A 14,591-nucleotide genomic window follows, 5' to 3' on the forward strand; every position below is an offset into this window, starting at 1 on the left:
ATTGGCTCTTATTCTGACTCTGCTACTGACTTGCTATTTGGCTGTGGGCAAGTCCCTGCATTTCTCTGCCTCAGTTTCCCCATCTGTGAAATCAAGATAATACTTGCCCACTCATTTCCGGTCTTTTAAGACTGTTTTGTCTGTAATTAGATTTTTTTAAAAAAGCAAAACTAAAAAAAACAAATTCCATCACATAGCTTCATATTGATACTTCCATGGCTCATCAGCAGGGTTGGAGCCATCACACAGACCTCTACCACTTGAGCAAATGCAGTAACTGATAGAGGATAACAACCTACTACTGCTATGTGGACCAGCACTGAAGGAAGGAGGATGAGATACCCACTTGCCCAGTGTGTTTTCATAGATTTGCTGATAGCAGAGTAATGGTGAGACTCAGGCATCTTGGGTTCCATTCCAGGCTCTAGAGGGGAGGTGCTTTGGTGGGCACAGACTCTTCTGCTCATTTTCCCCAAGCTTGACCCGCTGCTGTCCCATCCCCTCCAGCCTATCCCTGGCCTGCATTTCCCTATCCCTGGCTCCTTCTCCCAGGCTTCTCATCCCCGTCCCAGTCTCCTTGCACAGCCATTCCTAGTTCTCCAAGTTCCAGTCTTGCTGTCCAAGGCCCAGTCTCCTCCCTCCTCCCCTCCCCCCATGCACACTCATTCCTGGTCTTCTTGCTGTACCTAGACTTCACAAAAAAGTAGCGAGCCAGCTGCCAAAAAGAGGCGGAAAATGTTTTCAAATGCACATACTAATGAAGCTTAAACAAATAAGATTGTTTCGAATAAATACAATAAATTCGCAATGGGTTTTGTCTTTTTAAAACTATTTTTTTCTAAAATACAACGTACAGCCAGAAACTCTCAAAAACATGAATTTTGTAGAACTCTGTAGATCATCCATAAAAAGCATCGTTTTTCTCCCTTATAATAAAATGTCAACTTATGAACAGGACACGAAGTCAACATATATTCCTGCCATTCACAAAAATCCCTCTGAATTTCATAAAAAAAACCCATAAAAATACAAAATACACCTCACCTGCCCCACAACGCCTGCTGTCTCTCAGCGTGGGTCCGGGAGAGTTCTGCTCCTCTTAGCACTGGCTCTGCAGGTTGGCTTGCCGTTGGAGGGGAAATCAGTGACGTGGAGGCTGGGTATGTTTTTAGTGCAAATGCTTTGCATACACACCAGTCCTGGAACAGGGGTGGTCAGCAACTGCATGCAGGTGAAATGTAGCCAAGTCAGCTGATTAGAAGTGACTTTTGGCTTGTTCATGTGGCATTGGGTGGATGTTTTCAGGCAGTTGTGGCCTGTGGTTTTCCCACTTGTCACTGAAGTACACTTCCCCCGCCCCCGCCCTTGACCAGAGCCCTGCAGCATTTTTTGCAGCATGGGGTCATGATGCAAACCCCGCCCAGCCTTGTGACATCATGATGCAAACCCCACCCAGCCTCATGATGTTTGGATGCAAATCCCCACCCAGTGTCATGACACCTGGATGCAAACCCGACCCCCTGTTTTTTTGGGCTGTTTTTTACATGTTTTGGGGGCCAATCACACTTGGTTTAGAGCAGTTTTCTGGCAAGCCCTAGGCTGGTTCCTGGGATAGCAGCTCTGCCTTAAGGATTGACTCTAATTAGCGAGATTAAAACAGGGCAAACACCCTTGCTGCTCACTACAGCTCTCCCCAAGGAATCCTCTACATCTACACCAAACTAAAAGCAGCACAGATTTCTTCCAGCAGTGAAACAGAACTTGCCTAACAGCACCATCTAGTGGCTCCCTGGCCCTCGTAACTGTATTAATTGTCTATGTCCAAAGACAGAGGGGTTGAACTAGAGTCGTTAATGCCAACCTGCTATTGGTCAAATATGAACGCAAGAGACTTGTTCCATGAAGTTATGCGTGAAACCCATTTTGTTGAAGGCCAACGCAAGGCCTCTGCCCCACTTGAGTCCCATTGTTTTAAAGGCATATGTGGGGCATAGGAATGAACTCCAACCCACGTTGCCATGTTCCCATGGAATTGTTTCTGCCTGAGAAGCTTTTTAGTTTTTCCATCATTCTTCTGCACAATACATTGTAAAGACTGACTCTTCAGGTCCAGCCTCTGGAACTTAACTATTTAAATGTAGCTTCTAAATGACTGGCTGGTTCCCTTTCAATTTAGAGGACTTATTGAAATAGACAAGAAACATTAAAAAAATAGGAAAATGTTCAATCACAACAGCTGTTGTGGGCCCAGCCCCATCCTCAGTCAAAACCCCCAGGGTGTACATAGGCAGCTCCCACCACTGAGATGAAGTCACCATCCCCATGGGGAACTGGCTCCACACTCCATAAGATGCATGGGCCCCATTTAGCCTCCACCCCAAGCATGATGCATTGTCAGATGGTGTTGGGTCATAACCAAAACTCTGCCCATGCTCTGTTTCCATTCATCTCCCATAACAACTCCCCCACCATGTGGCAAAGCCCTAGAGAATTCAGTACAGCTGTATATCCCTTTGGTAAGATTCTCTGTTCCATTCCAGAGGGAGATAGAATCATTTCTACAGAACCCTATGACATTTCTTTAAAACCCTGATATTTTCATCCCTATTAAGCTCTGCAGAACTTTCCCATAAAGGCCTGCAGCTCAAAAGAAACTTGCCCAAGGTTCAAAGTTCCACATTCCCACACGTGTTTCATGTTCTCTCAAATCATAGATACCATGTTCTATAGTCAGCCACTTTGCCACCTGGTAAAAATGTAATTGCTAATTGTAGCTGATGCTGACTAATATACACAGGCTAACTTACATCCATGTTATGCTGATAATACCACCTGTCATACATATTCCAAGCAGTTAAGTACTGTATACAGATTATTAAGCATTACTAGAGCAGTTATATAGCCCAAAATTGGCCTGTACTTTTGTTATAATCTTGTACACTTATGCTACGTCGCCCATAACATCTTGCATTAGCTGAAGTAAGCCTTGGCTTGAGTAGATAGGAAAACTGTCAGTCTCAGAGCATATGATTATTTCCTCATGGCAACAGGAAAGGAGTTACCCATACAAACCTAGGTGTCTTCATACCTCCTTGTACATGAAATGCATGTGTTCAAAACAAACATAAGGGTGCATCATAACCTGGAACGCATGGATTTAGAACAAAAGATAAAGGGGTACACCATGGTACCAGAAACAAACAAGGTAAGAAGCTGATCAGTTGAATCCAGTTTCAGGTGACATATACAGTAGCTTTTGCTGGTAAACAAGTAGGGAATAAAAAGATGGCTTAAGGGATGCAACTTCGGGGAGCACACCTTCTACGTAAGGTGAATGTAACATCACTGAATGGGCCTACTCTTCGCAGACTAGTAATGTATAGAATCGTTTTCCTGTACCACCTTAATAAACCTGACTGACATTGATTCCTTATGAAATATACTCAAGAAAGACCAAATAACCAGTGTAGTCAAGCAATTGACTATGCAATTGATCAACAACTGAGTTGGGGCTTAAGTCTCATTTCTATATGGGAGGTTCTTATGGTGCAGAAGTTCTCTCAAGGACTCCCTGCCCTCTCATTCATGATTGGCCAGAGCTGATCCTCTCCCATTCATGACTGCAGACATTACTGCAGCAGGGATTTTCAAAGGAGCCTAAGGGAGTTGCACCCCTAACTTCCATAACATTTCAATAGCAGCTGAACCCCTAGTTCCGTTAGGCCTTTTGAACACCGCACAACAACTGCCTTCATGGGAAAGTACAAGCAGGAAGTTATTTCGTGTGGGTGTGACCCTTGGCTATTCTGGTCTGCTAACAGCAGGGACAGTAGGAGGGGATGTAACACTGACATCTGCCCACTGCAAATCAACTGAAACCATCACGCTAGGACCCGGGACTGAGTTCTACCCCCAGCTCTACTATTACCTCACTGGGTGTCCTTGGCAGCTCTCACACCCATCGGACCTCATTCTCCCGATCTAGAAAAGGGGATACTGGTACTTACCGGCCTTGGTGATCTAGTGCTGGGAACGTGCTACACAAGAGCTAATACATCCCTTATATCATCCTATCCGTATCTGACTGCAGGGGCGTATGTAATAGCATGCGTGTCTACAGAGCCGTTGGTTTGTGGACCTGAGGCCGCATTTCCAAATGCCAGCAGAGGTGAGGTAGGAAGTTATCACAGCAATGTTACAGATGAGGAAATGTGACACACAAAGTGACTTGCTTAAGGCCAAGCGGCTGCAGAACCAGAAGCAAAATCCAGAGTGCTCAACCTCTGCTCTGAGCACTCATTCCCTCTGTGGTTATTTTACAAATAAGCAGAGGAGGTTGGAGAAGAAAAACAATCAAGTTGCAAACAAATTTTAGCTAGATCCTATGAAGTCCTGTTCCCAGAAACAGAGCAGAGACATTACACTCTTATCATGTCTGCATCATTTATTCTCGGTGTTTGTGGCACAAAAGCAGACATCCCTCCAGGTGTTTTAAAAGAATCACAAAGCAGTTCTCTCTCTGGAACCTCTCGGTATTTCATTATAGCCTGGAAAGAGTGAGATCACCTCAGTTCAGAATGTCACAACAGAGATGCAGCTGGGTGAAGACAAACTGCCCAATCTCACCTCCACCAGAGATAGGGGATCAAAAAGCTGATACCCCTACTGTTCCCGACGTAATTTGCAGAAGTACATGGGTCCAAAGTTGGCCGTGAGGTGGGGAAGGACAAGCTCCCCCAGCCTGCAGTCTGCAAAGAAAGAAAATGTGTCCTGGAAGAGTCTCCTGAAGTAGCTTAAGTCTTCAACGTGGACACTGATGTTGTATTGGGTTTCTGCTACCTCAACAGCTCTCTCGACAACGTACTCGTTCTGTAGCTGAGACAGGGAGCATGTGGAGTACACCACTTCCCCTCCTGGTCTGGCAGCAAGGAGTCCAGCGCTAGATGGGAGGGGAACAAAAAGAGGATTATGGGATGCAAAGGGGTAAGACCAGTGTGGAGGTAGGAAAAGAAAGAGAGGATTCAAGGCTAGTCATGTTAAGTTGTTAGAGACAGAGCAACTGTTGAGCTAAGTCTTCGCCTAATATCGCGAGACCTGCAGAAGCAGGGCTCATGTCAGAAGTGAGTGGGAAAACAACAGAACAGAGTCAGTGTGACCTAGCCTTGAGATAATGTTTTGAGAAGTGAAAGTGAGAAAATACTGGAATAGACAGGAAACAAAATGAAAGCAGATGTTTTCAATTAATGCATGCCACAAAAGGGTATAAACACTTGTGTGATATTGCTTGTATTTTGAAGAACTACTGAGGCAGAGGTACTCTCTGTCCATTGTATTTCTTCCCTTGCAATTGCTTGAATAAAGCTGTCTCTGACTTCTTGTATCCAACCTAAAAGTGAAGGCTGTGTTTCTTCCACACCCTGCTGTGACTGTGTGTGTCATCAGCACAGATTGTCTGCTGAAAGGGGAAGCCAACCTCCTGGCTAGTGAGAGATAGATAGGGCTTCTGGACGCAGCAGTCTAGATGGCTCCACACTATCACTGCAGTTGCAGGAGAACTTAACACTGCAATGATAAGCATTTGTCCCACACTGAGACAAATAGAAGCAAGATGGGTCATTCTGCTGGAAAGGAGACCATAAGCAGTTGACTAGGGTTCATTCAGCCACAAGCTCCAGGGACACAGAACAGGCTGAGAAAGGATGCAGAGGAAGAATGGTCTTGTGGTTAAGGGACTAGGTTGGGATTCTAAAGATTGGCTTCAATATTTGGTTTTTGGCTATAGAATCCCCTGGGTGCCCACTCTGTGCCTCAGTTTCCCACCTGTAAAACAGTGATGCTAAAGTTTCCTGTCTCACAGGGGTGTTGTGAGGATACAAGTTTATTAACATCTGTGAGGAGCTCAGATACTGCAGTTACAGAAAACTACATGAATTCTCCAAACAAGGTATCATTCGACTCCAATCTCTCCCAGACAGACATGCCCTGAGATATGGTTTTCTGTGCTCAGCCCAGCAGCCAGTATAAGAACCCGAGTGGACAGACAGATCGCCTGCCTTAGGTAGAGTCAAACTCACTCACAGAAGCAGCTGCATCTGCAGCATCGGCAACATCTGACGCTCCTTCAATCTCTTTCGACTGAAAATATTGTTGTTCTCTTCCATGACGGAGTGTCTATCAGTCGTGCACGGCACATCCACAAGCACCTGCGTAACAGAGGACTGGGATCTCAGCTCAGTTCTCCACCTGATTAAAGCTTAGAAATGTGTTCAGAGTCCTTTTCCTTTGCCTAGTTCCTCCACTATCCCTGCACACATTCTGATCTGGTCAGCTGTGTAGACAGTGCCCATCACCCTAGTATCAAAGTCCAGGTACACACACTGGATTGTCATTGGTAGGCTGCTCATGAGTCTGGGGGACAGGCAGATTGGGAGCTAGATTTTAAAAGGGCTGATAATTTCATACTATCGCATTTGTAGCTGTCAGCTAAGAGAAGGGAAATTAAACAACAAGTTCTCTCTTGCAGCTCAACAGTTAAGGAGAGAATTCCGCCTTCTCCACCATTCCATAGCTGGAAAAATAAATTATCGCCTTCCTCAGAAGCATCCAGCATTTTCCTCTACCAATGGCAGGAAACTCGGCTAGACAGATCTGCCTTTTCCATATTTTCAGTCACTTACCCTATTGTAAGTGTCCCCCTCCAGTTCCCCCCAATTCCTTCCATCCCAGGATGTGATGTGCACATCAGCGCTGATGTCTTTGGGAACGTAGCTACAGAGAACTCTGCGCAGCCTGTTACTGCGGGAAGCAGAGATATCGTTGGCGGCCAGGTGCCCTGCCATGAGAGAGACAACAGAACACACACTGAGAAAGAACGTGAAGAAAACCAACACACAGAGAAGAAAAGGAGTACTTGTGGCACCTTAGAGACTAACCAATTTATACGAAAGCTCATGCTCAAATAAATTGGTTAGTCTCTAAGGTGCCACAAGTCCTCCTTTTCTTTTTGCGAATACAGACTAACACGGCTGTTACTCTGAAACACACAGAGACAAACTGAAGTCCCAATTGCCCAGCCCCTATAATCACAGGAGAGTGGTCAGATGGGAAACACCCACCTGACATTAACGGATGGGCTTCTGCATAATACTCCATACCAATATAACTTGGGGAGAGGAAGCAGAAAGTTAAATTGGGGTCCATAAGGAATCTATCACTTTAACCCTGTCATAGTGAGTAAAGATCACCCATTAACCATCTTACCCCATCTATACCCTGACGCACCACTTGTGGACAGGTGAAGGGTGGGATTAACCAACTTTACTTACTGCAACACCCTGTTTGCAGAAGAGCCAGCGTCTTGCCACCAGGTGCTGCACAGAGGTCAAGGACTAGGTCACCAGGCTGCACATTGAGAGCCAAGACAGGCAAGAGCGATGCTGCATCCAGCAGATAGTAGCCAAGGGTTCCTAAAGCGTCTGGTCTAGAAATCCCAAGAAATGATTAAAAACCAAGATGTGTTAGGAAAAATCTGAAGAAAGGTCAAGATACAGAGCTTGAAAAACTCAGGTTAATACACATGAATGCCACGTTGCCAGAGATAGTTACCCAGCAAATATGTTTGATGAAGGAACAGAACACACAATCCCAGAAAAATACAAAGTTCCAGATGGAAGACACTGATTCGATGATGATCTAGTTCATCTCCAGATCACCAAAGAACGATTCCTCAAAGTACATTGCTTAGTACTTTGTCTGCTTTAAATATCCCTATATTGTACGTATTTTACAAAACCCTTATACGCTTCCTCACCTCACTCCAGCAAAACGTTTTTACAAGCACCAGTAAAGCTGTGTAGAACCAGCAGCTGAGCCACAGAAGCAACATGTAAAAATTAAATTCAATGCAGCTAAATACGCCATATGTGGTGAATTTGGGAGGGGAGGAGAGGAGGCGAATCGCTTTTATTTCTGTTACTCAAAAAGTCCTAACTCTGAAGATGACTCCTACAAGATAGCCTCAAATCCAGAGACTGAGCATCCGCTTTCAAGGAGGGGTTAGGGGGAAAGAATTGTAAGAAGTATACACATAGCACAACTGCCTCAAACTTTCCAATCAGTGTTACAAAACAGTTCATAATAATAATACCTAGCTCTTATTCAGCATTTTTCGTCAGTAGATCTCAAAGTGCTTTACAAAGGAACGCCGTACAATTATCTCTATTTTACAGATGGGGAAACTGAGGTACCAAGTGATTAAAGCTATTTCTCCACGCCCACCCAGCAAACCAGTGACAGATCCAGGAACAGAACCCAGATCTCCCGAGTTCCAGGCCACAATGCTTCCGAGCGCCATACCTTGCCGGAGGAAACCGACTAACATCTCCTTTAGAGAACGTGTAACACTTGATGTTGGGGCTGATGGATGCAGAAAGCAATGACGGCGCCTGTGTTTGTTCCACAGACAACTGTTCACTGTGGGTTTCTTGGGGCGCTGTTTCCTCACCCCTCACTCCTTCTACACGTGAATCCCACTGCATGTGCCAAGCTGCTTTCTGAGATTCATAAACAAAATCCACAGCGTTTAGAAGTTCCAGCTCTTGGCTGACTCTGTTGGCGTCAGAGAAGTTGTTGACAAGGGCGCCGTATTTCTGTTCCGAGAGGAGGCTGACGCGGATTGAGGGCCACACGCTGCCAAACTGCACACTGTAGTTCATGTCGAAGTTCTGCAGAGCCAGTCGGGTGGCCGAGATCTTGGGAGCAGTGCCAGCCTTCAGAGGGATTAAAACATTAGGCACGGGAAAGAACCAAACACATTTATACCGTAACATTTCACTGCTTCCGTGACTGGGAATGATCAAGAGCGAGGCTCTGCTTTACCACAGTTACACTTGGCACTTCTGCAAGCGCCTGTCCCAGGAGGAACTTTGAGTCCCAAACAATCCAGCCACAAAACAGCCCTACTAGGAGGCAGCTGTTCTGCCCTTTGCCCAGATGGGGAAACTAAAGCAAAGACAAGCTGGGTAATTTGCACTCAATCTGAGAATGGCAAGACTGGGTTTGCAGGGTGGAAAGGGAAGATGGCCTCACTTCAGCACTTTTTACAGCTCCATGAAAGCCATGTGGAACCAGCCGTTGAGCCACAGAAGCAATATGTGGAAAGAAGGCCTTGGAACTGGCAGCAGTGGGGTGTTACTAGTAGGGAAGGGACTTCGGGGGGGGGGGGGGGGGATTTATGGTTGGGAAGGAGAATGAGGGGAATCAGCCATGAGGTGGGAGGATTCAGGTTTTGGGGGGGGGGGGGTTAACTGGGGTGAGAGGGAAGGGATGAGGGGAGAGAAGAGAATTTTGGGCTGGTGGAATTAGCAGAGAGGTGAAGGAATGATTAAGGGGTAAAGGAATGATTTCAAGAGGGAGGATTTCAGGGGGATTAGTGGAGGAGGTGGAGGAAAGTGGAATGATTTAGGGGTGTGACAGGGGGCTTGTGGAGGGAAGAGAATGATTTTGAGGGTGGGACAGGATTTGGGGGGATTAGTGAGAGGGATGGAGGGGGAGCGGAATGCTTTTTAGATGCAGAGTGGGTTAGTGGGGACGGGGGGAAGGGAAACATTTCAGGGGGTTAGTGGGGAGTGCAGGGGACGGATTTTGGGAAGTTAGTGAGGTCTGGGGGTCAGGAAGCTGGACTCTGGTACTGGGTTGCCCGAGTCGACGGGTGTGCGGGGAGAATTTCGGCAAGGCATTGGCAGGGGGCTGGGGGTTAGTTGGGGATAGGGGCGAGGAAAACATTTCAGGGGCAGGGGAGGATTTTGGGAGGTTCGTGGGGTAAGGGAGGCAGGAGGATGGGTCAGCAGCTGGGCTCTGGTACTGGGCGGGCCGAGTCCCAGGGTGCAGGGGAAGAATTTGGGTGGGCGATTAGTGGAGGGCAGGGGCAGCTTTGCGGGGGGGACCAGTGGGGTGCGGGTGGAGAGGGAGAATTTGGGCGGATTAGTGGGGTTGGCGGGGTTAGGGGAAGGAATCATGTCAGAGGCAGGGAAGGATTGGGGAGGGGGGGGCACAAAGCAGCCGAGGGGCTGGGTCAGCAGCTGGGCTCTGGTACTGGGCGGGCCGAGTCCCGGGGGGGGGGGGGAGGGAGAGAGAATTCCGGCGGGAGATTAGTGGGGGGGGCAGCTTTGGGGGGGCAGTGGGGTGAGGGGGGATTATTTCGATGGGGCGGCGGAGGATTTCTTGGGGGGGGGGCGCGGGGCTCTAGAGGCGGGTTCCCGGTTCCCCCCAACCCCGCTCACCCACTTCTCCTTGTACCGGTACCGGTACCGGCGCGGGGGCAGCCCCAGGCCCGCCAGCCCCCCCGGCGGCAGCAGCCGCCTCGCCGGGCCCCTGAGCGCCGCCATGGTGCGCGCCGCTGGGCCGGGTCCGGCCGGGAACCGGGGCCGCCGCTGCAGGTTCCGGCCTGGCCCCCCCCACCTAGCACTCAATTCCCGCCAGCCGGGGGGCGGGGCAGCCTGTGGCCCCTCCCCTCCAGAGCCCCCCCCCCCCAGCTTGGGGGTCCCCCCGGCTCTGTGCTGGGGTCGCTCTAACCCCTCCAGATCCCCCCACAGCTTGGGGGTCCCCAGCCTCAGCCTCGTGCTAGGGGAGCCACCATCCCCTCCAGGGCCCCCCAGTTTAAGGGTTCCTCCCTGGCTCTGTGCTAGGGGACTCCCCACCTCCTCAAAGCCCTCTGCAGTTTGAGAGCTTAAATTAAGCATTGTCAGCCAACACAACACCCTCTTTAGCTACAAAGCCAACCGCCAAGGAGCACCCGAGACAAAACAAGCCCTGGGGCTTCGCCTAGCCCTGTGCAAAGACAGCTAGGTTTGGGGAGAGTGTACCTAGGAGGTAAAGACGACCCCTTTATCCTGCACCTGGGCAGTAATTGGGCAGTGTGAATGTGTTACCTAGAGAGGTGGTAGAATCTCCTTCCTTAGAGGTTTTTAAGGTCAGGCTTGACAAAGCCCTGGCTGGGATGATTTAACTGGGAATTGGTCCTGCTTTGAGCAGGGGGTTGGACTAGATGACCTTCTGGGGTCCCTTCCAACCCTGAGATTCTATGATTCTATGATTACATTCACAAGCCTTTGGGGGAGGTAAGACTGCTTTAGCGAAGGGGTCAGCTTGTTAAAGTTTAGTCTCTAGAAAGCACCTGTTGATTCTGTTTTATCGGTAACCCTTCTATTTCCATTATCCTGTCCAACTAGCTCTTAAAAAGCTTGATTTTTAATAAGCTTACACTTGTTTTCACCATAAACACAACTCAGTACTGTGGTATTGTAAGAGGAGCTGATCCTGAGTCGAATTATTCAACCTGGTGTGTACACTGTTCCCTTCGGGGGCAGCATACCTGGTGTTACTGGGAGTGTTCAGTGGGTAAGGGGCTGAATGCGAAAGGCAGATCTTCACAGGGGCTTATGGTGCACCTTTTGTTAACCTGCAATGTAAAGATCTAGCATTGACCTGAGGAGAGTGCTTGGGTGACTGACACCCAGTTAAGCACAAGCAATCCTCTCTCTCACTGGAAGGGATGGAAAGAAGGTGACTCTCAGTCTTGGGCACCCCTGAGAAATATCACAGCATCTCAATTTACAGTATGCTTCCCAACAGACCCAAGGCATAACAGGCCCAAAAGGAGGATCTTCCAGCTCAGGGCCAAATTACACTTTCACTGATAGTGCTATACCTGGTATGTGCATACACCAATGAATTTGGTCTCCATAGGTGACAAGCCAGCACACCTTTCATAAGCATAAAATTCACTATACCTGTAAACCTTGGTGCAGAGACAGCTGCTTAGAATACCTTGTGTGACAGGTTTCTACAGTCAAAAAACAGCCATCCAGTTTCCAGTCTTGCAATTTTTCAAAAGACACTTTTTTTTTTTAAGGCATACGATCATCAGATCAGTCCTTCAGCAGAGTTTTTGTGCACAGTATGTTTAATACTTCAAAGCACTTTATGAGCTAGACATTATTCTGCTGTAGTATTCTGAAAATTACTGTGATATTTTAATGTCTGTAGCCCACGAAATATTTTCTTCAACGTGAAGCTCTCATACCCAGGCCAGGGTTGTGAGAAGGATGCTCCATTTAATTCATTGCTGATAGAGTTACAGAACACTATGGTAGCAAGAAAGTCTGATGCTTTTAAATCCAAGAACTGTTATTTTACATATTGTGCTTTGAAGCTCCAGGCATGAGGGAAAAATATTCATCGAATTACTTGTGAAGTGACAAAATGCACTTGTGGCAGCATCAGTATGAAGAATTATTAGATGCTAAAGATGCTCCCTTAAATCTTAATTCAGCATAAGTCCCATCTGTACTACAAAGAGCTGCGTTTCGAGTCAATGCTGTAGGTGACCCCACAAAACATGGGCCACTTCCAGAAATGACTAGTGGTTTTGGGTCTCCCACTTGAGACCTTAAAGCCACCTCATTTTCCAATAGTGCTGAGCACCAACTCTCAAACTCAGTCTCCATTAAGATGTGTGAAGTGGGGCACCCAGAGTCACTAGAGGCATTTAACCAAGATGGGCGTATAGTGTTTTAACCCTGCTTCCAAGCAGGGCTCTAGCAAAATTGTTGAACTGTAAATCCATTTGGACTCTTTGAGGAGGACTTGCCTAACCACATCTGTGACTATACCACTTTGCCATCTTAGGGCATACTGTATGACAAGATTGTAAAGTATATTGCAGAATATAAAAAACAACCACAGGCCCCAGCATTAGGAGCTGAGCCAGTAAGGGCTAGTTGCCAAGATTTTCCTCACAATGCACTTGATGGGTGTGTATCAAGACAGCTTTGTAGAAGCCAATAAGGCCATGGTGATAAGCAACAGTCACCATGGATTTGTCAAGAACAAATAGTGTCAAATCAACATGATAGCTTTCTTTGACAAGGTAACAAGGCTTGTGGTTGGGGGGGAAGCGGTAGATGTTGTATATTTTGAGTTTAGTAAAGCTTTTGACACTGTCTCACATGACCTTCTCCTAAACAAACTAGGGAAATGCAACCTAGATGGAACTACTATAAGGTGGGTGCATAACTGGTTGGAAAACTGTTCCCAGAGGGTAGTTATCAGTGGTTCACAGTCATGCTGAAAGGGTATAATGAGGGGGGTCCCGCAGGGATCAGTTCTGGGTCTAGTTCTGTTCAATATCTTCATCAGTGATTTAGATAATGGACTCTGAGATAGCGCGTAAGTTTGTGGATGACACCAAGCTGGGAGGGGTTGCAAGTGCTTAGGAAGATAGGACTAAAATTCAAACGATCTGGACAAACTGGAGAATTGGTCTGAAGTAAATAGGATGGAATTCAATAAGGACAAATGCAAAGTACTCCACTTAGGAAGGAACAATCAGTTGCACACATACAAAATGGGAAATGACTGCTTAGGAAGGAGTATTGCGGAAAGGGATATGGGGGTCATAGTGGATCATAAGCTAAATGAATCAACAGTAACTCTATTGCAAAAAAAGCAAACATTCTAGGATGTATTAGCAGGAGTATTGTAAGCAAGACATGAGAAGTAATTCTTCCGTTCTACTCCATGCTGATTAGGCCTCAACTGGAGTATTGTGTCCAGTTCTGGGTGCCACATTTCAGGAAAGATGTGGATAAATTGGAAAAAGTCCAGAGAAGAGCAAATGATTAAAGGTCTATGACCTATGAGGGAAGACTGAAAAAAAGTGGGTTTGTTTAGTCTGGAAAAGAAAAGACTGAGAGGGGACATGATAACAGTTTTCAAGTACATAAAAGGTTGTTATAAGGAGGAGGAAGAAAAATTGTTGTTCTTAACTGCTGAGGATAGGACAAGAAGCAAAGAGCTTAAATTGCAGCAAGGCAGGTTTAGGTTGGACATTAGGAAAAACTTCCTAGCTGTCAGGGTGGTTAAGCACTGGAATAAATTGCCCAGGGAGGTTGTGTAGTCTCCATGACTAAAGATTTTTTAAGAGCTGGTTAGACAAACACCTGTCAGGGGTGGTCTAGATAATACTTAGTCCTGCCATGAGTGCAGGGGACTGGACTAGATGACCTCTCGAGGTCCCTTCCAGTCATGATTCTTGTGAAAAAGCTGCTGTATCAATGTATTGGATATGCCTAGCTGACATGATTGCTAACATGGTTTGAGTCTGCATACACTTACTGTAATTCTAGCTGTAGGGTAGATACCAGGGAGGGTGTCTTAAAGTCAGAGGGGTGTTTAAAACAATGGGGACCTTTTGTATTGCACAAATATGATTCCACTCCTTTTCTTAAGCATAGCCTGGAGGTAGCACACCCGTCCCTTATAGAAAGGGCATAAATACCTTTGTGCCTTCCTGCTGATTAAGATAAAATACTGGCAGATTTATGAGTAATCCTGTCTAGTCTCCACATACCAGAAGAAAGGGGCCCAGAAATAATCTCTTCACAGTTCCAACAAGCACAAAGTTGTATCTGTGCTTGTCCTTGATCCTCATCCTGCTAGTAATGGTTATGCATAAGGAATTCCTACAACAGGGAGGACACCTCCCCTCCCTACTGTCTAGTTATTAATATTAATTAACAGTCTTCATTAAG

The 14,591-nt window shown here is 46.8% G+C and overlaps 1 protein-coding gene across 2 annotated transcripts; it reads right to left on the bottom strand.

Moving 5' to 3' along the window:
- Nucleotides 1-4,426: 4,426 nt before the first annotated feature.
- Nucleotides 4,427-14,531, bottom strand: NSUN4 (NOP2/Sun RNA methyltransferase 4). 2 transcript variants are annotated; one of them, XM_073357832.2, is made up of 6 exons: nucleotides 14,339-14,531; nucleotides 8,356-8,768; nucleotides 7,326-7,480; nucleotides 6,678-6,832; nucleotides 6,079-6,203; nucleotides 4,427-4,939 (listed from the first exon to the last, which is right to left on the bottom strand). In XM_073357832.2, exons 2-6 carry the CDS (start codon nucleotides 8,712-8,714, stop codon nucleotides 4,663-4,665), a joined length of 1,071 nt encoding a protein of 356 aa, XP_073213933.1. In that variant the 5' UTR covers nucleotides 8,715-8,768; nucleotides 14,339-14,531; the 3' UTR covers nucleotides 4,427-4,662. The 2 variants fall into 2 exon arrangements, with proteins under 2 accessions (XP_073213933.1, XP_073213932.1); XM_073357831.2 differs by lacking the exon at nucleotides 14,339-14,531 and adding an exon at nucleotides 10,281-10,418.
- Nucleotides 14,532-14,591: the final 60 nt, after the last annotated feature.

This window comes from Lepidochelys kempii, chromosome 8, assembly GCF_965140285.1.
Source record: "Lepidochelys kempii isolate rLepKem1 chromosome 8, rLepKem1.hap1, whole genome shotgun sequence".
In the NCBI taxonomy this organism is placed as follows: domain Eukaryota; kingdom Metazoa; phylum Chordata; order Testudines; family Cheloniidae; genus Lepidochelys; species Lepidochelys kempii.